At 39.4% G+C, this 24,909-nt stretch overlaps 1 protein-coding gene across 6 annotated transcripts in view; it reads right to left on the reverse strand.

Moving 5' to 3' along the window:
• Positions 1 to 8,863: 8,863 nt before the first annotated feature.
• Positions 8,864 to 24,909, reverse strand: part of DZIP1 (DAZ interacting zinc finger protein 1) — a 63,275-nt gene continuing 47,229 nt past the window's right edge. For 4 of the 6 annotated variants that reach the window (XM_017951362.3, XM_031655604.1, XM_031655601.1 and 1 more), the window contains 7 exons: positions 21,742 to 21,884; positions 18,072 to 18,234; positions 17,600 to 17,729; positions 16,956 to 17,009; positions 15,330 to 15,520; positions 13,799 to 13,929; positions 12,346 to 12,678 (listed from right to left, as the gene is read on the reverse strand). In XM_017951362.3, coding sequence (XP_017806851.1) covers positions 12,415 to 12,678; positions 13,799 to 13,929; positions 15,330 to 15,520; positions 16,956 to 17,009; positions 17,600 to 17,729; positions 18,072 to 18,234; positions 21,742 to 21,884 — 1,076 coding nt within the window. In that variant the 3' untranslated portion in view covers positions 12,346 to 12,414. Of the gene's footprint in view, positions 10,057 to 12,345; positions 12,679 to 13,798; positions 13,930 to 15,329; positions 15,521 to 16,955; positions 17,010 to 17,599; positions 17,730 to 18,071; positions 18,235 to 21,741; positions 21,885 to 24,909 lie in introns of those variants that run through there. The other 2 variants (XM_031655603.1, XM_017951363.2) reach the window with 2 other exon arrangements.

The following is a 24,909-nucleotide window of genomic DNA, read 5'->3' on the forward strand; positions in this document are numbered from 1 at the left end:
GTCTTCATACCCACTCCTTATGTTTCTTTTCATTCATACACAGGTATATAAGGAACAATGTCTTATAAACAGCATGGCGGCAATCTGAGAATATTCCTCAAAAGGTGTCCAGGTTAAATAGACATGTTATTGGCTGCATACAGGCAAATTCTAGTTTTTGTTGTTGTTTTTAGTATTCTACAACATGTATTTAAAAAGCTAAATATTTTTTTGAAGCAGCAAGTTATCTGGCATAACTTAACTTCTACAGGATCAGAGAATCTTGCTCATTCATGGCCATATCCACATGCCCATGGCCGCTCATATTGTTGAAAAAGCAAAGCCACACCATTCTCTTTGATGTATGCAGAGAGTTACGTAGCAGGGGATGTTCTCTGATTTATTCCACTGGCACCATTAGTGACTGTTTAGTTGTTTTCATAAATGATGCTGCGATGAAGACTCATGTACATATTTAGCAAATGTTAGTTTCTTACATGTGTCTGTCATGACTGTAATTCATTATGACTGCTCCAGGAAGGGCTACTGGGGCCAATATATTATTGCCTGTCATGTGGCACATCCATGTGAAGGGGCTGAGCGTCCCTGGCACAGAATGCAGAGCCCTGAACTAGGGCATCAGCAGAAGCTGAGATAGAGATATTGGTCGTGGTTGACTGTGGAGCCAATTAAAACCTGTTTATGCCTAGTGTTCCATTATTGGAACGCTAAGCATGTAGGAGTTATTTATATCCTACTGCTCAAGGTCATTGCCAAGGTCTGATTGGAAAAATTCAAAAAATTGCAACCTTAGGCATAAATGGGTTAAGGACATCCCAAGCCCACGTGGTATGTGCCTCACTCAGAACTGACGGGCTGAGTTCTATCTAGTCTGTCTTCCAGAACCTGTTTATGGAACTAACTGGATAACTGAGACACTTGTCATTTCTAAAGACATTTAAGTTGTTCCAGGGATTTCTGAACAAAGACACAGCCTTCCTCCTACAGCCAGCCCTATATAACATGCCCACAAGGGCAACATTTATCACAGTTAATACATGCCTTTCATGTCCTGTCTCACTCACTCCTCACAGCCATCCTAGGAGATACATACTGTTTTCATCCTGCATTTACAGAAACAGAAATGAAAGCACAGCGCTTAAGTAATTTGCCACAGTGATGTCAAAACTAGGCCTTTGAACCAGACAGTCTAGGGTAAAATATACTTTCAAAATATGAGTAAGAATTGGTATGTGTTATCTTTGAGTAAGAAACTGTCTGATATGAATCACAACATGGATGAATGTAGTATTTTCCTGAAGTGTGAAAGACTTAAAAGAAAAATCACATTGTTTCAGAGGTGCTCAATGGAAAGAAAAGGAAATGAACAAGTTTGTTAAAAATAAAAATAAAAAATTCCATACCTTGATAATCCTTGAAATATCTTTTGCAGAAATACAAATTAACTGAAAGACATAAAGGTAGATTAGGTCCTACAGGCCAGTGTGGCACAGGGTTGTGTCGGTTTGCATTTCAAACAAATTTGTTATTCAAAACTGGTGAAGATAACGCTTAGATTATACTGAAGAATTTAGGGAGGGTGGGGGATGAAGGTCCGTTAGAAACCAGAAACACATTAGTTGGGCATCAGTAAGGGGCAACATAAAGGAATGGTTCCCCTCAAAAACGAACAAACCAAATTTTATACAAAAAATGAGATGCAGCCGGGCGCGGTGGCTCACGCCTAGAATCCCAGCACTTTGGGAGGATAAGGTGGGTGGATCATTTGAGGTTGGGAGTTCGAGACCAGCCTGGCCAACATGGTGAAACCCCGTCTCTACTAAAAATACAAAAAAAATTAAACCAGGCATGGTGGTGGGCACCTGTAATCCCAGCTACTCGGGAGGCTGAGGCACAAGAATCGCTTGAATCTGGGAGGCGGAGGTTGTAGTGAGCTGAGATGGCACCACTGCACTCAAGCCTGGGCAACGGAGTGAGACACTGTCTCAATTAAAAAAAAAGAAAAAAAGATACAACTCACCAGGTAAGTTAAAAGGGGACTTTTAAGACACAGATGTAGTGACTTAATTTAAATACTGGGTTTACTTAGCAAAAGTTTATTTCCCCAAGCCCTTCTGCTCAGGAATGAAAACATGGCAGACACAAAACACGGAATAGAGACCTGGCTTACAGTCTCCCCTTGACACTTTGTACCTGCATGGCTTCTGGCAAGTTACTTAATCACTCTCAGTTTCTCACACCTTTAGGATGAGGATTATAACAATAACGACATCACAAAGTTGTAATTAAATGAATTAGTGCATGTTCAAAACCAAACCAGACCAAGTGGTTCTATAAATATCTTTTTTTTTTAATTTATTTTTTATTAATATTATACTTTAAGTTCTAGGGTACATGTGCATAACGTGCAGGTTTGTTACATATGTATACTTGTGCCATGTTGCTGTGCTGCACCCATCAACTCGTCAACACCCATCAACTCGACATTTACATCAGGTATAACTCCCAATGCAATCCCTCCCCTCTGCCTCCTTCCCCTGGGCTTTATAGGCCCCGTGTGTGATGTCTCCCCTTCCCCGAAGTCCAAGTGATCTCATTGTTCAGCTCCCTACCTATGAGTGAGAACATGCAGTGTTTGTTTTCTGTTCTGTGGGGTTTGCTAAGAATGATGGTTTCCAGCTGCATCCATGTCCCTACAAAGGACACAAACTCATCCTTTTATGGCTGCATAGTATTGCATGGTGTATATGTGCCACATTTTCTTAATCCAGTCTGTCACTGATGGACATTTAAGCATCTAAGTCTTGCTGTTATGAATAGTGCTGCAATAAACATACGCATGTGTCTTTAGAGCAGCATGATTTATAATCCTTTTGAGTATATACCCAGTAATGGGATGGCTGTCATATGGTACATCTAGTTCTATAGATCCTGAGGAATTGCCATACTGTTTTCCATATAATGGTTGAACTAGTTTACAATCCCACCAACAGTGTAAAAGTGTTCCTATTTCTCCATATCCTCCAGCACCTGTTGCTTCCTGGACTTTTAATGATCGCCATTCTAACTGGTGTGAGATGGTATCTCATTGTGGTTTTGATTTGCATTTCCTGATGGCCAGTGATGATGAGCATTTTTCATGTGTCTGTTGGCTGTGTATGAATGTCTTCTTTGAGAAATGTCTGTCTCATATCCTTTGCCCACTTTTTGATGGGGTTGTTTGTTTTTTCTTGTAAATTCCTGCTCGAGTTCTTGTAGGTTCTGGATATTAGCCCTTTGTCAGATGAGTAGGATTGCAAAATTTTCTCCCATTCTGTAGGCTGCCTGTTCACTCTGATGGTAGTTTCTTTTGCTGTGCAGAAGCCTTTAGTTTAATGAGATCCCATTTGTCAATTTTAGCTTTTGCTGCCATTGCTTTTGTGTTTTAGACATGAAGTCTTTCCCCATGCCTATGTCCTGAATGGTACTACCTAGGTTTTCTTAGGGTTTTTATGGTATTAGGTCTAACATTTAAGTCTCTAATCCATCTTGAATTAATTTTTCGTATAAGGAGTAAGGAAAGGATCCAGTTTCAGCTTTCTACTTATGGCTAGCCAATTTTCCCCAGCACCCTCTTTATTAAATAGGGAATCCTTTCCCCATTTCTTGTTTCTCTTCTAGGTTTGTCAACAAAGATCTGATGGCTGTAGATGTGTGGTATTATTTCTGAGGACTCCTGTCTCTGTTCCATTGGTCTGTATCTCTGTTTTGGTACCACTACCTCATGCTGTTTTGGTTACTGTAGCCTTGTAGCATATTTTGAAGTCAGGTAGTGTGGATACTCCAGCTTTGTTCTTTTTGACTTAGGGATTGTCTTGGAGATGCAGGCTCTTTTGGTTCCATATGAACTTTTGAAGCAGTTTTTTCCAATTCTGTGAAGAAACTCATTGGTAGCTTGATGGGAATGGCATTGAATCTATAAATTACCTTGGGCAGTATGGCCATTTTCACGATATTGATTCTTCCTATCCATGAGCATGGTGTGCTCCTCTTCCATCGTTTGTGTCCTCTTTTATTTCACTGAGCAGTGGTTTGTAGTTCCTCTTGAAGAGGTCCTTTACATCCCTTGTAAGTTGGATTCCTAGGTATTTACCTCTCGAAATAAATGGTGGAATGGAAGTTCATTCATGATTTGGCTCTCTGTCTGTTACTGGTGTATAAGAATGTTTGTGATTTTGCACATTAATTCTGTATCCTTGAGACTCTGCTGAAGTTGCTTATCAGCTTCAGGAGCTCTTTTGGCTGAGACAATGGGATTTTCTAAATATACAATCATGTCATCTGCAAACAGGGACAATTTGACTTCTTTCTTTTCCTAACTGAATTTCTTGATTTCTTTCTCTGCCTGATTGCCCTAGCTAGAACTTCCAACACTATGTTGAATAGAGTGGTGAGACAGGGCATCCCTGTCTGTGCCAGTTTTCAAGGGAATTTTTCCAGTTTTGCCCATTCAGTGTGATATTGGCTGTGGGTTTGTCATAAATAGCTCTTATTATTTTGAGGTAATGCTCCAACACACCTAATTTATTGAGCTTTTAGCATGAAGGCTGCTGAATTTTGTCGTTTTTCATCTATTGAGATAATCATGTGGCTCTTTTAATCTTTGGTTCTGTTTATATGTTACTATGTTTATTGATTTGCGAATGTTGAACCAGCCTTGCATCCCAGGGATGAAGCCCAATTTTGATCATGGTGGATGTTTTATATGCTGCTGAACTGGCCGCCAGTATTTTATTGAGGATTTTTGCACGATGTTCATCAGGGATATTGGTCTAAAATTCTTTTTGTTGTGGGGTTCTGCCAGGCTTTGGTATCAGGATGATGTTGGCCTCATAAAGAGAGTTAGGAGTATCTCTTTCTATTACTGGAATAGTTTCAGAAGGAATGTCAGCCCTCCTTGTACCTCTGGTAGAATTCAGCTGTGAATCCATCTGGTCCTGGACTTTTTTCGTTGGTGGCTATTAATTACGGGCCTCAATTTCAGCCTGCTATTGGTCTATATTCAGGATTCAAATCTCCTGGTTTAGTATTCTGAAGAGTGTAAGTGTCCAGGAAAGTATCCATTTCTTCTAGATTTTCTAGTTTATTTGCGTAGAGGTGTCATAGTATTCTCTGATGGTAGTTTGTATTTCTGTGGGGTCGGTGGTGATATCTCCTTTATCATTTTTTATTGCGCCTATTTGATTCTTCTCTTTTGCCAGCCTTTGCTAGCAGTCTGTCAATTTTGTTGATCTTCAAAACCAACTCCTGGATTCATTGATTTTGGAGGGTTTTTATGTCTCTATCTCCTTCAGTTCTTTCTCTGATCTTATTATTTCTTGCCTTCTGCTAGCTTTCAAATGTTTGTTTGCTTCTGTCTTTTTAATTGTGAGTTAGAGGTCAATTTTAGATCTTCCCTGCTTCTCTTGTGGGCATTTAGTGCTATAAATTTCCTCTACACACTGCTTTAAATGTGTCCCAGAGATTCTGGTATGTTGTATCTTTGTTCTCATTGGTTTCAAAGAACATCTTTATTTCTGCCTTCATTTCGTTATGTACCCAGTAGTCATTCAGGAGCAGGTTGTTCAGTTTCCATATAGCTGAGCGGTTTTGATTGAGTTTCTTAGTCCTGAGTTCTAATTTGATTGCACTGTGGTCTGAGAGACAGTTTGTTATAATTTCTGTTCTTGTACATTTGCTGAGGAGTGCTTTACTTCCAATTACGTGGTCAATTTTGGAATAAGTGTGATGTGGTGCTGAGAAGAATGTATATTCTGTTGATTTGGGGTGGAGAGTTCTATAGATGTCTATTAGGTCTGCTTGCTGCAGAGATGAGTTCAATTCCTGGACATCCTTGTTAACTTTCTGTCTCGTTGATCTGTCTAATGTTGACAGTGGAGTGTTGAAGTCTCCCATTATTATTGTATGGGAGTCTAAGTCTCTTTGTAAGTCTCTAAGGACTTGCTTTATGAATCTGGGTGCTCCTGTATTGGGTGCATATATATTTAGGATAGTTAGCTCTTCCTGTTGAATTGATCCCTTTACCATTATGTAATGGCCTTCTTTATATCTTTTAATCTTTGATGGTTTAAAGTCTGTTTTATCAGAGACTAGGATTGCAACCCCTGCTTTTTTTTGTTCTCCATTTGCTTGGTAAATCTTCCTCCATCCCTTTATTTTGAGCCTATGTATGTCTCTGCGTGTGAGATGGGTCTCCTGAATACAGCAGACTGATGGGTCTTGACTCTTTATCCAGTTTGCCAGTCTGTGTCTTTTCATTGGAGCATTTAGTCCATTTACATTTAAGGTTAAGATTGTTATGTGTGAACTTGATCCTGCCATTATGATATTAACTGGTTATTTTGCTCGTTAGTTGATGCAGTTTCTTCCTAGCCTCGATGGTCTTTACATTTTGGCATGTTTTTGCAATGGCTGGTACCGGTTGTTCCTTTCCATGTTGAGTGCTTCGTTCAGGGTCTCTTGTAAGGCAGGCCTAGTGGTGACAAAATCTCTAAGCATTTGCTTATCTGTAAAGGATTTTATTTCTCCTTCACTTATGAAACTTAGTTTGGCTGGATATGAAATTCTGGGTTTAAAATTCTTTTCTTTAAGAATGTTGAATACTGGCCCCCACTCTCTTCTGGCTTGTAGAGTTTCTGCCGAGAGGTCTGCTGTTAGTCTGATGGGCTTCCCTTTGTGGGTAACCCGACCTTTCTCTCTGGCTGCCCTTAAGATTTTTTCCTTCATTTCAACTTTGGTGAATCTGGCAATTATGTGTCTTGGAGTTGCTCTTCTCGAGGAGTATCTTTATGGCGTTCTCTGTATTTCCTGGATTTGAATGTTGGCCTGCCCTACTGGGTTGGGGAAGTTCTCCTGGATGATATCCTGAAGTGTTTTCCAACTTGGTTCCATCTTCCCCCTCACTTTCAGGCACCCCAATCAGGCGTAGATTTGGTCTTTTTACATAATCCCATACTTCTTGCAGGCTTTGTTCATTTCTTTTTCTTCTTTTTTCTTTTGGTTTCTCTTCTCGCTTCATTTCATTCATTTGATCCTCAATCGCTGATACTCTTTCTTCCAGTTGATCGAGTCGGTTACTGAAGCTTGTGCATTTGTCACGTATTTCTCGTGTCATGGTTTTCATCTCTTTCATTTCATTTATGACCTTCTCTGCATTAATTACTCTAGCCATCAATTCTTCCACTTTTTTTCAAGATTTTTAGTTTCTTTGCGCTGGGTACGTAATTCCTCCTTTAGCTCTGAGAAGTTTGATGGACTGAAGCCTTCTTCTCTCATCTCATCAAAGTCATTCTCCGTCAAGCTTTGATCCGTTGCTGGCAATGAGCTGCGCTCCTTTGCCGGGGAAGATGCGCTCTTATTTTTTGAATTTCCAGCTTTTCTGCCCTGCTTTTTCCCCATCTTTGTGATTTTATCTGCCTCTGGTCTTTCATGATGACGGTGACGTACTGATGGGGTTTTGGTGTAGGTGTCCTTCCTGTTTGATAGTTTTCCTTCTAACAGTCAGGACCCGCAGCTGTAGGTCTGTTGGAGATTGCCTGAGGTCCACTCCAGACCCTGTTTGCCTGGGTGTCAGCAGCAGAGGCTGCAGAAGATAGAATATTGCTGAACAGCGAGTGTACCTGTCTGATTCTTGCTTTGGAGGCTTCCTCTCAGGGGTGTACTCCACCCTGTGAGGTGTGGGGTGTCAGACTGCCCCTAGTGGGGGATGTCTCCCAGTTAGGCTACTCAGGGGTCAAGGACCCACTTGAGCAGGCAGTCTGTCCCTTCTCAGATCTCAGCCTCCGTGTTGGGTGATCCACTGCTCTCTTCAAAGCTGTCAGACAGAGTTGTTTGCGTCTGCAGAGGTTTCTGCTGCTTTAGTTGTTGTTTAGCTGTGCCCTGTCCCCAGAGGTGGAGTCTACAGAGACAGGCAGGTTTCCTTGAGCTGCTGTGAGCTCCACCCAGTTCGAGCTTCCCAGCAGCTTTGTTTACCTACTAAAGCCTCAGCAATGGCGGGCACCCCTCCCCCAGCCTCGCTGCTGCCTTGCGGTTAGATCGCAGACTGCTGTGCTAGCAATGAGGGAGGCTCCGTGGGCGTGGGACCCTCCCGGCCAGGTGTGGGATATAATCTCCTGGTGTGCCTGTTTGCTTAAAGCGCAGTATTGGGGTAGGAGTTACCCGATTTTCCAGGTGTTGTGTGTCTCAGTTCCCCTAGCTAGGAAAAGGGATTCCCTTTCCCCTTGCGCTTCCCAGGTGAGGCGATGCCTCGCCCTGCTTCAACTCTCACTGGTCGGGCTGCAGCAGCTGACCAGCACCGATTGTCTGGCACTCCCTAGTGAGATGAACCCAGTACCTCAGTTGAAAATGCAGGAATCACCGGTCTTCTGTGTCGCTCGCGCTGGGAGTTGGAGACTGGAGCTGTTCCTATTCGGCCGTCTTGCTCCACCCCCCTCTGTAAATATCTGTTGAATAAATAACTGAATGAACAAAGTGACACATGGGTCATCTTAGGTATGGTGTATTTTTGTAGATTGCCATTCTCTGTCCTATTACATGAAACTTGGATTCAGCCTTCACTAAAGCTTTTAGAAACATACATATAAAGTGAGTATATCTGCATGAAATAGCCCCTTTAGGAAGTTGGAAAAATTTTTTTAGAGGGCAAGTATGGCTTACAAGTAAAAAGGATCCCAGGGTGGGTGGAAACAGATAAAGATTTGTTCTAACCATTAGGACAGGATGTGATATGGCATAGCTGTCAAGGCCAGATTCTCCCTCTGTAAGACCTCTAATAAGTATAAATTTAACTCAGAATTCATCTCTAATAACACAGCCACAGTCACAATGACATAACGGAGTGCTTTACTGAAAAGGTTGACAAATGAAAAGAGATCTAAAACCCAACAAATCTTTTAGTTAAAAGGTTACTTTTTCTTGGAAACAGAATATAGTACCACCAAGTTATAAAAATGCAAAAAACAGTTTATATGAACTTTCTGACTTTCGACAATGTCATTGTTTAAGAATGTAACTAAATTACTTTTGAGGTATTTCAAAATACATGTTGGGTATTTAAAAAGTAAAAAAAACATACATGAATTCAGTAATGACTCAAATATTTTCTATTTAGTCTGATAAATTGGCAATTAAAATAACTACACTTTATTCATAAAATATCCAAGATAAAGAATATACTATATAAAATAACCAACCATTTAATAGTAACATGCTTACAGTTTCTCAAAGCTGAATGTGACAAATGTACTTCAGGAAAATGTATTTAACATTGGACTTAGCTATATTCTAATTCTAAACTTACTTTTTTGGGGTGTGGAGGGGTGGAGTCTTCTATATTGCCCACGCTGGTCTTGAACTCCTGGGCTCAAGCGATCCGCCCACCTCAGCCTCCCAAGTAGCTGGGATTAAAGGTGAACACCACCACACTCGGATTAAACTTACTTCTATATGAAAAATAACCAGACTAACTTTTAGGGACTAGTGGTTCCACCAATTCAATTTTAAGACTACTAACAGAATTTTATAAACACCTATGATGTTACAGCATACATAAGAAAAATATTTTTTAAAGTTTTAGTAATTCAAACCAAAACCTGCTGTACGTTAAAAAAAAATTCACTTAAAAATTAGTTGGAAAAAAATACACTTAACACTAGAGTACCGTTCTGAAGAAAAAACTTTTTATGACTTCAATGACATGTTATTTTTAAGCAGCAGCAGAAGTCTTAAACACCTTTATATGCTTCGAAATACTGTTGATGATCTGATTTTCAATACTGTAATAGGTGCCATTAAAGAGACCATTGTTCTTTGAATCAGTCTCTGTGTTGCTGTTGGAAACACAGTAAGGCAGAAGCACTGGAATCACGGAGGCAAGTTACTGAAACACTGTGATACTGAAATACTGCTGGCTTCTGGAAGAATCTTCTGACATGTGGAATTAGACATCTGAAGAATCGCTCCAATCAGTCACAGTTACTAAGCTGCTTTTTAATGTGCTTGATTCATTTTCTTGAAGTCCTGTAAGTGGTGGGGAAAGGCAGGAGAAGAGAAGGCCTCAACGGTTAAACAAGCACATTGTCAAGTCTATAAAAATCCATAATTTCATATTGTCATTAATCACTCAGTGTCTAAATGTGTTCATGAATCCTCATCTCCCAACCCCCATGAGCTATGTATAGGATGCCACTTTAAAATCCAACCATGAATTGGTCGCATCTCTAGGATACACTCACAGGACCCTTGGATGCAAGCTTCCACCCTGCAGCCTACAAACAGCAGGGGCCACATCCTGCTTCCCACTCCTTCCCCAGCATTCAGCTCAGGGCCTGGATGTTGAAGGTGCTCAGTACATTTGTGTTGTAGTTACTGACTCTGAGTGAATAGATGGTAAAGAAAGAAGGATGAAATTAGCAAGCCAAGTAGGGATTAAGTATTAAAAAACAGATTTTCTAGGGTAGATAGGCTTAACAATGAAGTCAATTTTAAAATTCCATGATTTTGAGCCATTGAAATAGAGTGCAGAGAATTCCACTCAAGTTTGACTGTAGAAATGTGTTCCTCCAGGGGCACAGGTTTATGATGTTGGAGTAAAGAGACAGGAAATTTCCTTAGGGCATCCTCTTGGCCGTGTAAAGAGTCACTGTAATGCAAACAGGGTCTCTTGGTTTTCAATAATTAGAGTTGACGCTTAGACAGCACAGATAACTGATGCCAGTTACGCAACAGCTATGTTATAACTGGACAATGTGAGAGAAAAGGTATCGTGAAGGACAGAGGCAGCAACAGCTTATCTTACAAAGGGGCGAGAGGCTGCTGAAAATGAAAAGAGCAAGGGTGGAGATGTGCAGGTATTAATTTAAAATTACAGGCTGGGTGCAGTGGCTCACATCTGTAATCCCAACAGTTTGGGAGGCTGGAGCGGGAGGATCATTTGAGCCCAGGAGTTTGAGACCAGCCTGGGCAACCTGGTGAGACCCCCATCTCTAATTAAAAACAAAAAAAGTAATAAAATTATACGTAGGAGTACAAAAACAGTGAAGAAGGCATGAGAGGTGCGGTGGGTGGTGAAAATGAGCCAAGTCCCCATCTGTCTTTGCAGGACATCAACAGTTAATATCTAAAGTCGATGAATCAACAGAGTGGTTTAAGGCCGTTACTAAGAGGCACAGAGGTACCACTAATGAAGGTAGTGCGATGGCAAAGAGAAGCCTTCTGAACTACTCAGCTTTCAACATGTGCCAGAATTACTTTGACAAAATATTAAAATTTTCTAATTTAAAAAACTTTACTAAGTTATTAGGCTTATCTAGGCTCTAGATTGGGGGATATGAAAATCATTTCAAGTAATTATCTCATAGTATTTCATCCTACTGACTACAATGCTACAACAGAAACCTCCCTTGGGAGAAAATGAAGAAAAATATTTAATAGGGAAACAGACTAATACAGAAAAACTGCCAGAAGAGTGGTCTCATTCAGGTATATGATCAGAAATTTTAATTCCTAAAAGGCATCTTCATGAAGAGAATATGGGTATAGACATTTTCAAAAATAATATAAAAGCCAGGCATTGTGGAGAACATCTGTAGTCACAGCTACTCAGGGGGCTGAGGCAGGAGGATTGCTTGAGCCCAGGAGTTTGAATCCAGCCTAGGCAACATACTGAGACCCCATAGCCTAAAAAAAAAAAAAAAAAAAAAAATTTTTTTTTTTTGAGACGGAGTCCCACTCTTTTGCTAGGTTGCAGTGCAGTGGCGTGATCTCAGCTCACTGCAACCTCCGCTTCCCAGGTTCAAGTGATTCACCTGCCTCAGCCTCCCGAGTAGCTGGGACTACAGATGCACACCACCACGCCCAACTAATTTTTGTATTTTTTGTAGAGATGGGGTTTCACCATGTTGGCCAGGATGGTCTCGATCTCTTGACCTCGTGATCTGCCCGCCTCGGCCTCCCAAAGTGCTGGGATTACAGGCGTGAGCCACTGCACCCAAACAAACAAACAAACAAAAAATGTAAAGAATACAAACAATTTGGGGGCTACGAGTGGTGGCCCATGCCTGTAATCCCAGCACTCTGGGAGGCCGAAGTGGGAGGACTGCCTCAGTTACTAGGGAGGCTGAGGTGGGAGGGCTGCTTGAGCCTAGAAGGTTAAGGCTGCAGTAAGCCATGACAGCACCATTGTACTCCAGCCTGGGTGACAATAACACCCTGTTTCAAAAAATAAAAATAAAAATAAATTTAAAAATTTAAAGACTAAAGATTAGTCCTATAATTAAATAAAAATAACAATATATATGAATCAGTAAGTTATACATATCCACTCCTTATTTAAATAACATAAAGCACTGACAGCTTTCTTTCTTGTCTGATGATATACTAGCATAAGTTAATTAGATATTTATAAAGATGAAACACAACTAATAAGAAAATGGACTGAGCTTGTATTAGAGGGGAAAGCAGCGAACCTTCTCCCTTTGGCCCCTTAGGATTAAATGCGCCCCAGGCATTTAGCACATGAGCAAAATGTGGCTCATTTTTCACAGGTGGAGGTTCCTTCTGTTCTTTTCCAGATTTTTTTCCCAAAGATATCTCCTCCTCTAGGGATGATATGTCCCAGTCTTCATCCTCCACATCTGCACACTAAAAGAAAGGAATGGAGAATAATTAATGTTTCTTTAAAAAAAAAAAAAAACCGGTGCCCCTCAATCATTTCATTGGTTAGACTGAGCATCTAACATTGAACCATAAGGAAAGAAGTGGGGAACTATTAATACTTCCAAATCTAGTCATTACTGCAGGGCAATGAAATGGATTTGGAAGTTGGTATTCTGAAATCTGAATCATCTATTTTTCATTTCTGCCATGGAAATATATGTTTCCTACTCTACTAATCATGAATGTAGAAAATTCCAGAAATACTACACTGTAGGGGTATGAAACTCTAAAAGGCAGGGTGCTCTCGAGTAGGAGTGAGGTCTGCTCTCGCTTCTTACCTCTGTGATAATAATGACATCTAACTACCGGCACATCACACCAAGGCCTGGAGAAATAGCCCCCAACCGGAAGGTGCACACAGTTCTAGCATGTCCTTCCTAAAGAAAGATGCTTTTGCACTCTCTTGAATGACACAGGACTTTCTGTCATTTTTGGCTTGTGTAACACAAATAGAATTAACTAATAAAAGTAATCTGACAAAATGCCCTGGACTGGAAGACCAGTTAACACAGATGATTCATTGCTGTGCCCAGAAATACAATGGGAGAGCTCCATCCACAGAAACACTTCTGGCATCTTGGCTGTTAGAACCGCTGGGAAAATGTTTGGGCTTCTTCTCTAATGCAGACAGAGGAGCTTGAGCTCCACCCTCACTTCAGCTCCCAAGTGGGGCTAAACCCTTAAAAGTCCCTAAGATCTCATGTGAGGGTAGTGGAGAAGATCTGAAGGGCCCTGATTCTGGTCAGTCACAAATTTCTTTGTACAAATCATTTGATATCTGCAAGTATCAAATAATACATGTGACAGGATTTTGAAAACCTGTAAAGTGTGATGCTTATTATGTATTGTTGCAGTTATCACACCAATATCTTTGACTGTCTATGGAATGGAAAGAAATGCAATACTGAGAACAAGAAAGGTGAAAATCTCAACCTCTACTATACCAGCTAACTATCTGTTTTATATTTCACTACAAAAAGTGTGACCATTAAGGTGTTGTCAAAAGACAAATAAATGTATATCTAGAAAGTAAAAGTGATTTCACCTTTAGTTCTTGTAATTCTTCTTTTTTGATAAACATCTCAGGAACATTAGTTCCACCAACTGGTTTATTCACATTTTTGCGATGTGAAAACATCTTTTCAACTTTTTCGGTAGGTGTTTTAATGGTGGCTCCTATAAGATCAATAAAAATTAGGCAAGTGAAGTATTTAAAAATTTCATCTATCTTCAATTCCAAAATAACCTTACAGGAAACTTTGAAAGAGTCTAAGCTTTGGAAATAATTATGTATTACTTCCAAGTCAGTTGATGTACTTTGGGGTTAAAAAATTAAACACATAATCCTTAAAATAATCATAATCCTTGAGACTATGAGCTATAAAGTTTTCATTTTATTTAATTAATTTAAAAAAATAGAGACGAAGTCTTGCTATGTTGCCTAGGCTAGTCTTGAACTCCCGGTTCAAGCAATCCTCCTGCCTCGGCCTCCCAAAGTGGTGGGATTACAGGTGATAGCGACTGTGCCTGGCCTAAAGTTTTCATTTTAAATCAAAGAAAGATGATCTCATTCAAGTGTGTGGTCAGAAATTAATTTCAGTGAGATAACCTGCATGAATGGAATATTCATAAGGGTATTTACAAAAACAATATGAATTTTTAAATGAATTCATTATATTTTATCTCATTACACAAATACATGGTATATACACATATACAATACAAATTACATCCAAAATATATTAAATATAACAAATTACATACAATATATTAAATATAATAAATTACATCTGATATGTTTAAAATATATAATTTTAAAATTGCATTAAGTAGAATTTTTTTAAAAAATAATGACCCATCAGCTCTACTTCTCTTCAGCAAATATTTGCAGTGACAGGCTAAGATCTTTCTTCCTTTAGTATTACTCCAGCTCCAAGAGGCAGCACAGTGTATTAGAACAGCCATTCTCATAGTCACCCAGTGTCCTGGGTTGAATTGTGTCCCTCTAAATTCACATGTTGAATTTCTAACCCCCATTCCTTAGAATGTGACCTTATTTGGAGGCAGTGTCTTTGCAAAGGAAATCAAGGTAAAGTGAGGTCATTAGGATGGGACCTAATCCAATGTCCTTATACAAACGAGACATCTGGACAGAGATGCACACAGAGGGAAGATGATGTGAGGATGCACAGGGAGAAGACAAGTCAAGGACAGAGACGCGGAACAGACCCTCCCTGGCAGCCCTCACAGGAACCAACAGTGCCTACACCTTGCTGTTGTACTTCCAGCCTCCAGAACTGTGAGGCAGTAAGGTTGTGTTCCTTAAGCCACCCAGTTTATGCTACTGTTATAGCAGCCCTAGCAAACTAATATACCAGGTATCATTCCCAACTCCTTCCTCTCCTTCAACTGGAAAGTGCTAAGCCCTGCCCATTTTCCGTGGGCGCCTTTGGGATCCGCTGCATCCGTTTCTTGCGCACCCTCCCAGAGCTCAGACTCCCAGTGCTCGGTACACCCGGGTGAGGGCCACCGTCCTAAATAAAGTTTCCAGAGAGTTTTCCAAGGTAACAGCTCACCTGTGGGCTTGGGAGAATCATCAGTGTCCTCGATCTCGCTTCCCTCGGTCCCGTCCGCGTCACTTTTCACTGCGTTCTTCCCGAAGCTGCCTTTGTTTTGCGATGGCGGCACAGGAAGTGGGCCTGAGGATGCGTATGCCCGGATGAGGTCGTCGTCCTCCTGCTCCTCCTCTGAACTAAAGGGAGGGGTCCTACACAAATCAACACCGAGACAGGGGCGCTGTTTTCGTAACGCTTCAGGATTTATGATATTAAAAGATATGCCTCTTAAAGTGGTGGCACCTTTCTCAGGTAATTCCCAGTGGGCACAAGTGCCTTTGGGGTTATGACCAAGATGGCGGCAAGGCCAGAGGTTATACCCATGACTGAAGCATCCTCCCACGCCCAGATCTCTGCCAGCAACGGGGCATGTTTATCAAAATGGGCTGAAGCTGGGGCCTGTCTCCTCTAAACCCAAATGTGTATATTCTTAATAATTTTGGTTTTCATACACCTAAGAAAAACATTTCTCAAAGAAAAACATTTCCTCAGTATAACCACTCATCTTTTAAAATTGTGTCATTACTTACAGTTTCTTTATACTGCACTTTATTGCAAAGAACTTTTACATACACAATCTCATTTGTATCATCACATGAATTATTACCCCAATTTTAAAGTGAAATAGAAGTTCAAAGCAGTGTTTGTTCATTTAAATAATATTTATTGGGCACCTAAATTCCAGACAATGTGTCAGTCTTGTACATGTTGATTCATTCACACCACATCCCAAGAAATAATGCTCTTCCCATGAGATTATGTATAAGAAAAGTGCTTTTGAAGGGTGAATCATTGTTTATTGTCTCTAATACACAGTACCTCAATGAAGAGAGATTTATGTCATCAATATCTCCAGAATAAGGCAATGATGATTAAATTATTCATGATCAAATTAGTCTTACTCATAATTAGTAACAATATACCTACAATTTATTGAGTACCCACAAGTGCCAAGCACTGAGCCAAGCCCTCTTCATACATTCCCATTTAATTTGTAGAACTCTCTTGTGAAAAAGGCAGCATTATTCCATATTGCAGATAAGGAAATTGGGACTTAAAACATCCCATATTACAGATAAGAAAACAAGCTTAAAACAGTAATCAACTAAATCAGTAGCACACAGGTGATAAGCAATTGAGCTAGGGTTTTTAGTATCCTAAGAGGATCTAAGAGAGGAAGAGCTACTAGGGTCATTATTAACTTCCACAAAAAACTGGAACACGAAATTATTACATTTAAAACAAAGTTACATTGTCACAGGTCTAGGCATAAAAACTCAACATCAGCCATTTAATTTAAATGTACTTATTGAGAAATTACTCAACATTGTCAGGGGGTGGATATAAGAATGACTCAGGTGTCTCTCTTCTTAATGGAATCCATAATGTGGTTAAGGGCTATTGACTTATGTACTAACTGATAAAGACAGAAAGACATGTCACAAATAACATATCACAAAGGGACAAATTATGATAGTAAATAATTATGGCTTCATTCAACCATAATGAGCATACTACTTTAAAATGAAAGGAATGTTCAGTGAAAATAATTTTTAAAATGACCCTCCCATCCCCATCAGTACTCACGTAATAGTTGAAAACTTTCTGGGAAAATGATCTTCCATGATGTTTTTCTTAATTCTAAAAAACAACAGAAAAATATTTTTAAATTGCAGAAGTTAATAATATAATTTCAGATACATTTCTATGGAACTGGTGACTTTTGCTTTTGACATATACTAACGAGGAAGAGCAGCAACAAAAGTCACCAACTGTCAACAAGAGACTGGTAGGAATTACAAGTGTGATTCTCTGTTGGACCAAACACTGTTATGGACTCAATGTCTGTGTCCCCCCCACCCCAAATACATATGTTGAAGACCTAACCCACAGTATGATGGTATCTGGTGGGCCTTTGGGAGGTGATTAAGTTTAGATGAGGTCATTGAAGATGGGGGCCCCCATGATGGGATTGGTGCCTTATAAGAGGAAGTGAGGCCAAAGCTCGCTGTATCTCCACCATCTGAAGGCATGGCAAGAAGGCAGTCGTCTGCAAGGCAGAGAGCCTTCACCAGAACCTGACTATACTGGTATCCTGATCTTGGACTTTCAGCCTCCAAAATGGGAATATAAGACATTTCTGTGAAGCCACCCACTCTATGGTATTTTGTTAAAGCAGCCTGAGCTAAGACAAACATTGATAAAATAAATCTGAGGGCTGAAATACTCACTTTGAAACAGATGTCCTATCAGTAGAAACAGCTTTTTGTCTAATCAGTTGTCTGTTTTTGGGAGGAAGTTGTATCATTTTGGGTACTTCTCCAGTTGAAAGGGTATCCATTTGAGAAACACTGTACTTATCTGGAATAGAGTGTCATTCATGAGTCTCCATTGCCTTTATGGTCAGTAAGTGAAAAGCAAAGGTAAACAGTGTAATACACCCTATGCTGCTGTGGAAATGAACAATCCCATCTCTAGGGTTTAAAGCCAGAGTCTAGGGTTGTTGTTTTGCTTTTACTGTAAAAACAAAACCCAAGACCCAGCATTTAATAGTACAAACAGTAAGAGAGTTGTCAATGAAGTGGCAAAGTTTGTTAACCATTTAAAATTATAATAATTTAATGATATCTTGTGGTGAAAAAAAGAAGAAAAAAGAAAAAGTTGTTAAATTAAGCTCCCATTTGCAGTAGGTAACAAGCTTACCTGAAGATAGTAGTGCTTTCTCCTCAATTTTACAGCTGACTTGATGTTCAAGGAATTCTCGAATTTGATGAAAGTTAGGTATTTCTCTTTCTTGTTTATGTCTTTCTGATTCCACACTTTTTAGTACTCTATGTAATTGATCACTTGAAATGCCATGTACATCCTGAAATAATAAGATGTTAAGTTGGCCAATTATCCTGGGAGGTTTCATTTCATGGGGATATATCAGCATTAACTATGCCAACATTTCAATCCATCCTTACAGGACTCCAGCTGTGTGTAGAGGGTGAGGGTGCCCCAACAAGTAACACACTGTCCTGGCCCCAAAGAGGCCATGAGTTCAGTTGGGCACATAAGGCATGCATATGTTTATGACTGGCCGACCAACGAGGCTATGTGTCATAAGAACCCAATGAGTCTACAAAGGCTAGAAGAATTCCAGGGAGAGAGGCCATCGAAGGCCCCAGTGGCCAGAGAAGCCTGAAAGGGAAGGCTGAGCTGTGGCGTGAAGGACAGGTGGAGTCAAACAAGTAAAAACAAGGAGAAATTTCCAGATGGGTAGGCATGGGGTACGGACACCTGTGAGAAAGGAAGGTGTCGAGGCAGAAACAGGCAAGGCACATCCCACAGGTTAATGCTTACAAAGACCTGGGTGATGAAACCAGCAGAAGAGACTAAATGCCAACCCAAAAGGCTGAAAGGTTATTCTACAAGGAACAATAGGTCATCAGAGCATCAGAGGTGACTTTCTTTCTCTCTTTATTTTTATTTATTTATTTATTTATTTTGAGACAGAGTCTGGCCCTATCACCCAGGCTGGAGTGCAACGGCACAATCTCGGCTCATTGCAACCTCCGCCTCCCGGATTCAAATGATTCTCCTGCCTCAGCCTCCCTAGTAGCTGGGATTACAGGCACCCACCACCACACTCAGCTAATTTTTGTATTTTTAGTAGAGATGGGGTTTCACCGTGTTGGCCAGGCTGGTCTCAAACTCCAGACCTCGTGATCCACCTGCCTTGGCCTCCCAAAGTGCTGGGATTACAGGCGTGAGCCACCGCACCCGGCTAGAGGTGACTTTTAACTATGCAAATAGCATAATTAAAGAGACAATATGAGAAAAGTCATCTGGATTTGATGAGAATCTAGACAGAAGAAAACTAGTTAAAGGGATATTTGTTGAATAACAGTGTCTCACACACACACAGCTACCTATCATCTTTGTCCCCATACCCCTTGCTTCCCTCAGCCTTCCCAGTCCCAGGTACTGGCCCTACCACCCACCCAGTTGCCCAGGACAGAAATCTGCATCATCAGATTAAGTACCACCTCCAAGAAGAAGTTTTCTCTGACCTCAGTTATTCAATCAACCCCCTCCTCTGCTTTTCCTTTATTTCACTTCATACAATCTAAATTAGAGATCTCCCATTTGTCTGGACAATCATTTGTTTTATGCCTATCTTCCCATACCATGTAGCTGGAGGATAAGGCCTAATACTGTACAAATGTCAATCCTTCCCACTTAATATACAAAACTGGAAACAATTTCAATCAGAATCCCAACAAGCATTATTCTGGGAGTTGAAAAGTTATTCCTAAAGTTCATTGGAAAACAAAACATGGAAGAACTACCAGTAAATTTTTGAAATAAGAAGACTAATGAAGAAGGCATGGCCTATAAAAGATACTAAAACACAGGACAAAGCCACTACAATTAAATTAGTATGGTGTGGGCAAAGGAACACACAAAAACCAAGGTAAAACAGTTGAAAGTCCAAAAACAAATCCAAATATATATAGGGATTTCCTATATGACAAAAGTGTCCTTTTAAATAAATGGAGAAATAATGGATTATACAACAAATGATATTGGGACACCTGATCCAACTGGAAATTAAGTTAGCTCTCCAAATCACTGTTTCAAAACCTAATTCTTAAAGACCAGATAGACAAAAACAAAATAAGGCAAAACAAAACAAACAAAAAACTAGGAAAACCTCTCCAAGCATTAGGGAAAAAAAAGAAAGTTTTAATAATCTTAGGATAAAAGAAAATGTCCCAATTAAAATTAAAACCCAAAAAGCCACTTGCAAACAATCAATATGGAAAACTACAGTTTCAAGAAACAATCTGTGTAGGATGAATGTCTTTGATTTCCACTGCCCAAAGGGTGGTCAAAACCCACCTAAAAAGGGTCTATGTGCAAATTTAAAAAGACTGAGTTGATGAAAGATGTGGAGCAACTAAACTCTCAAACACTGTTAGGGATAGTGTGAGTTGGTACAAAGACTTTGGAAAACTATTTGACAACACCTACTATACTAAACATATGCCTACCCTTTGACCCAGCAATTTCATCCCTAGATATATATTCAAGAAAAACAAATGCCCGTGTTCACCAAAAGACACGTACAAGAATTAACAGCCAAGAAGAGCCCCAAAATAAAAACACAAATGTCCATCAGCAGGGAAGAGATAAACTGCAGTATAGTCACACAATAGAATGCTATAAGGCAATAAATAAAGAACAAACTACTGCTACATGAAAGAACAGGTATGAATCATATACATAAAATCATAAGCAAAACAAGATATAAAATATTACACAGTGTATGACTCCACTTTTATGAGGTTCAAGAATAAGCAAAACTAAGTCAGAATACCCTTTCTCTCCAACTGGGAAGTAGGGGGTGATATTGACAGGAGAAGGTAAAGAGAGTCTTCCAGAGTGTTGGAAATGTTCGATCTCATCATTTGGGTGCTGGTTATAGATCGTACACACACATCCATGTAAATACAAATCCGCCTATGTACATAAAAGTATACAAACATGTATATCCACAAATATAGCCACATACACATACATCTGAACACATACATAATCATCTATATACATACATATACACAAATGTATATACACATATAATATACATAAATGTGTATACACATACACAGATATCTGCATATATACGGATACATACATGTATATATACATATCTACATACACACATACACACTATACACATCCACGTGTGTGCCCATGCATGCATATGTGCTCACAAGCTTTGCATATGTATGTATATATGCATATTTAGATGCACTTTTTTATATACATATAAACTAATGAAGTTCAATTAAGGTTTGTGTCTTTTATGTATGTCAATAAAAATAGAAAAAGCAAAAAGAATCTATATGATAGGATATACCAAAATTATTCAATCTGGCAACAATATGAAACCGTATCCATTCATCCATTCATTTAACATGTATTAATGAAGTGCTGGTTTTGTAATAGGCAATGATTTGAGGTTAATATCAGAATGTAAGCAGCACTGTGACTGCCTAGATACAAACCCTGGCTCCTTCATTACTAGCTGTGTGACGTTAATCAAGTTACTTACCTTTTCTGTAAACTGTCAAGATACTAATGTCATTTATTTCAGAGATTTGTTTCTATGTTTAAATGAGTTAATATTTGTTAAGTTCTTAGAAGTGTGCCAGCCACACAGTGAATGCTATTCAAGTGTTTGATAAATAAAGTAGGTCACATTAGCCTCTGGTCTCCAAACACGGACAGAATTGATGTGCTTTCTTCTCTTCTCTGATCATTTCTAATTTAGAAAACAAAATATAGCAAAACTAACAAATATTCCAAAAATGAATGAACATACTGCATTAATCCCCAAGGTTTCCAGTTTCTCCATCAAGTTCTGCTCCACCATTGTTCTTAGTCCCTTAGTGAGGGAGGAGTTACTCTTCAAAGCTTTCCTTAAATGCATTTTGTTGTTATTTAATTTCTGTTCATTTTCTCTTCCTGAAATAAGGTTTTAAAAATGTGTTAAAAAATGAATTAAGCAAATACATCAAATCTCTAAGCAGAAAATGACAAAGTACAGCTTTTAAGCAGCAAGTATTTGTGATGTTTTAAAACTTTTGGATATTTTAGTCACTCAGCACAATACAGAATGCTTAAGTTACGTAGCTTTTAAAACTATTTTATGTCTACTTTAAAACTTCAGTATTTTTAAAGACTCTGGATCACTTAATCAGATGACAACTATAGATATATATGTATCTACAGAAGCATGATGAAAAAAATTATTTAGGAGTTTAATGTTTTATCACTGGAATTATATCACTATCTCCTGAAAAATTCATCTCTAAGCTCACTCTGTTAGAATTTACGTATCATCTTATGAAGAAAAAGCCGAATTTACTTTAAATAATTAAAAATTTTTGGCCATCTCAGTGGCTCACACCTGTAATCCCAGCACTTTCAGAGGCTGAGGTGAGTGGCTCACTTGGACCCAGGAGTTTGAGATTAGCCTGAGCAACATAGTGAGGCCCCATTTCAATTTATTTTAAATTAAAAAAAAACACTTTTTCAAAGTTTTTTAGTTTACTAGAAGCTAAGTACATATAAAACTTCAAGATGTGAAAATCATTATCCCCCTCAAAATATTTACCAAAATGAAAAAGGATAACAACAGTATTAGCAAAAGTGTATTTTGTTTAAAACAACCTGTAATTAAAAACAAAGAAACCAAAACCAACAGGACATGCTCTCCTCACTTCCATCCCTACCCCTTTTTTATTCCCCACTAAAAAAAAAAAAAAAAAATGTCAAGTTCAAAAGAGTTTGGAGAAGAATGATGGCATGACCTTTAAAAATCTGAGTCCTTAGGTACAAAGGAACTAAAGACTTGATTAAAGAGATGCGATGTTTGGCAGTTCAGACCCTTACTGACTGTCCAAAGCCTGATCTGGGAGAAATGTGACAACTATACTACCATTTTGAAGCCTAATCTCCTAGCAGGGGCATTTTGCCCACCAAAGGATGGCATCAAATGCCATTTCCTAGGTGTAGGGCTCCAGGCTGCCTGAGAGACTCTCCCTTCGCTGCTACCCCACCCATCTGAGTGGATGGGATTCTTAATACCCATAGTACTTGGATTTGCAGGAGATCTTGAACAAAATGTCTTTTTGTTTAAGAGGTTTTCTAAACACCAGTTCAATTCCCACATTAAAAAATATTTCTATTACATAAATAGATGGTTTTACTGAAAGCAAAATTAGATTACTTTTTTGTACATTAAATAGAAGAAAAAAACCCCGCACAAAAATACTATTCTATGTTTTGCTATTGCAGCTTGCTAAGCTGAAGTGATAAAACTGCATATAATTATATATTAAAAGTCAGAACTAATCTTAAATTGTAGTCTCAGCAATCATGCTGCTGTTTAACCACCAATGTTTACAAATATTCTGAAACCACCAAAAAAAGCACTTCTACAAAATCATAGCTGCAGCCACTATGTCGCTGGCTTTGGCTTTTAGGTGGCCATCAAGTGTGCAACTGTCTAGGGCCAAAAATAAAAAGAGGCACCAAGAGACAGCCTGGAAGTCTTGGTGCCACCATTGAAATAGACATACCCCCTACCCCAATTATGCAAATAATCTTTTGGCCAATATCTCAGATAATGAAGGACATACACAGAAGCATCGCCTAAAAAGAGGCTCTGGGCCCAGTTTCCTCTGGGACTTGGGGCCACATACAGGGGCAAGCAATGCCTGGAATGACTTGGCCACAGTTAGAAGAGCTGTAAAGCCTTTGCCGTTAGTTGTTGAATTCCTTTGCCGATGTGTCTCTGATCACCCTCAACTCTGATGACAGGTTCATTCTGATGACTGAGTTTCCCCAAACTACTGCAGATTAAGCATTTCCCTCTATCCTCAAATTCACCTTATATACTGGTGCTTGCTTTGGGAAATCATTTATGAATAATTACAGCACCCTTGGTAAAGATTCTTACAAGGCTGGGACTGGCCAATGGAAGCAAGAGAAAGAATGTAGAGTAGGCAGGGAAAAATAAAGTTTTTATGTAGAAGTGGAATTAATCACTTGAAAATCAACCACAGCTGAAGATTTTAGTTAAAGCACATATTGCTCACCAAGACCAAGGCAAAACTTTCTAAAGACTAGCATTTCCTTCCAATACAAATTTTCAAACACAAGCAAGCGGATGGCCAGGCTAATGCACAACAGTCCATACATGGGATCAGTTTTATCAGACACACAACATCCCATTTATGGTAAACAAATAATTGTAGCACGAAGCAAATGACTTTTAAAAATCCTTGAATTTCTGAGTTGGAAAGGACTTTATCTACCACCTAGTAATGATAGATTTTTCACATGAGGATACTAGAAACAGCAGTACAGTAACTTCCCCAAAGGTCATCCAGATGGTCCTGTAGAGGCCACATCAGCTTCCCTTTCTCCATTTGCTCTCTGCAGTAAACTATGGACAGTAGAAAACCTGGATGTTGTCACTAATTAAACTCAACAACCTGAAGCAGGCTCTTTAATCCCCCTATGTTTTCTTTCTGGAAAATAAAATGGCCTCTAAGATCCCTTCTGGCCCTCACATTCTAGCATCTATAAAACAGCAAGATCAAATATGCCTCTGCTCAAAAAGCAGGTACACAGAAATATGCGTGTGTGAGTTACTTTTTAGTAAAGGCCACAGTGTTTTTGCAAATCACTGCCAAAATTGAGCTTCGCAAGCACTTATCTGCAAAATGTTAGCACAAGCTGAGGAATTTATTGATGGCAATTAATCTGCTGCCAGTATGTTAACTCCACAGAGGTGCTAGAAGGAGGCAGTCACTGGTTTCTGCAGCGGTGCACGTGGAACCTGAGGTATTTTCCATGGTCCTCAGCACTCTCCTATCTACTGCCAGAGCTGTACACGTGGAGCATGGCAAGGGTTATTTTCTTTTCCAGTCCAGCCCCCTAAATGTGGCAGCAACCAATGGTGGTGTTTGCTGTCAGTGAT

This window comes from Papio anubis, chromosome 15 (genome assembly GCF_008728515.1).
Source record: "Papio anubis isolate 15944 chromosome 15, Panubis1.0, whole genome shotgun sequence".
NCBI classification, from domain to species: domain Eukaryota; kingdom Metazoa; phylum Chordata; class Mammalia; order Primates; family Cercopithecidae; genus Papio; species Papio anubis.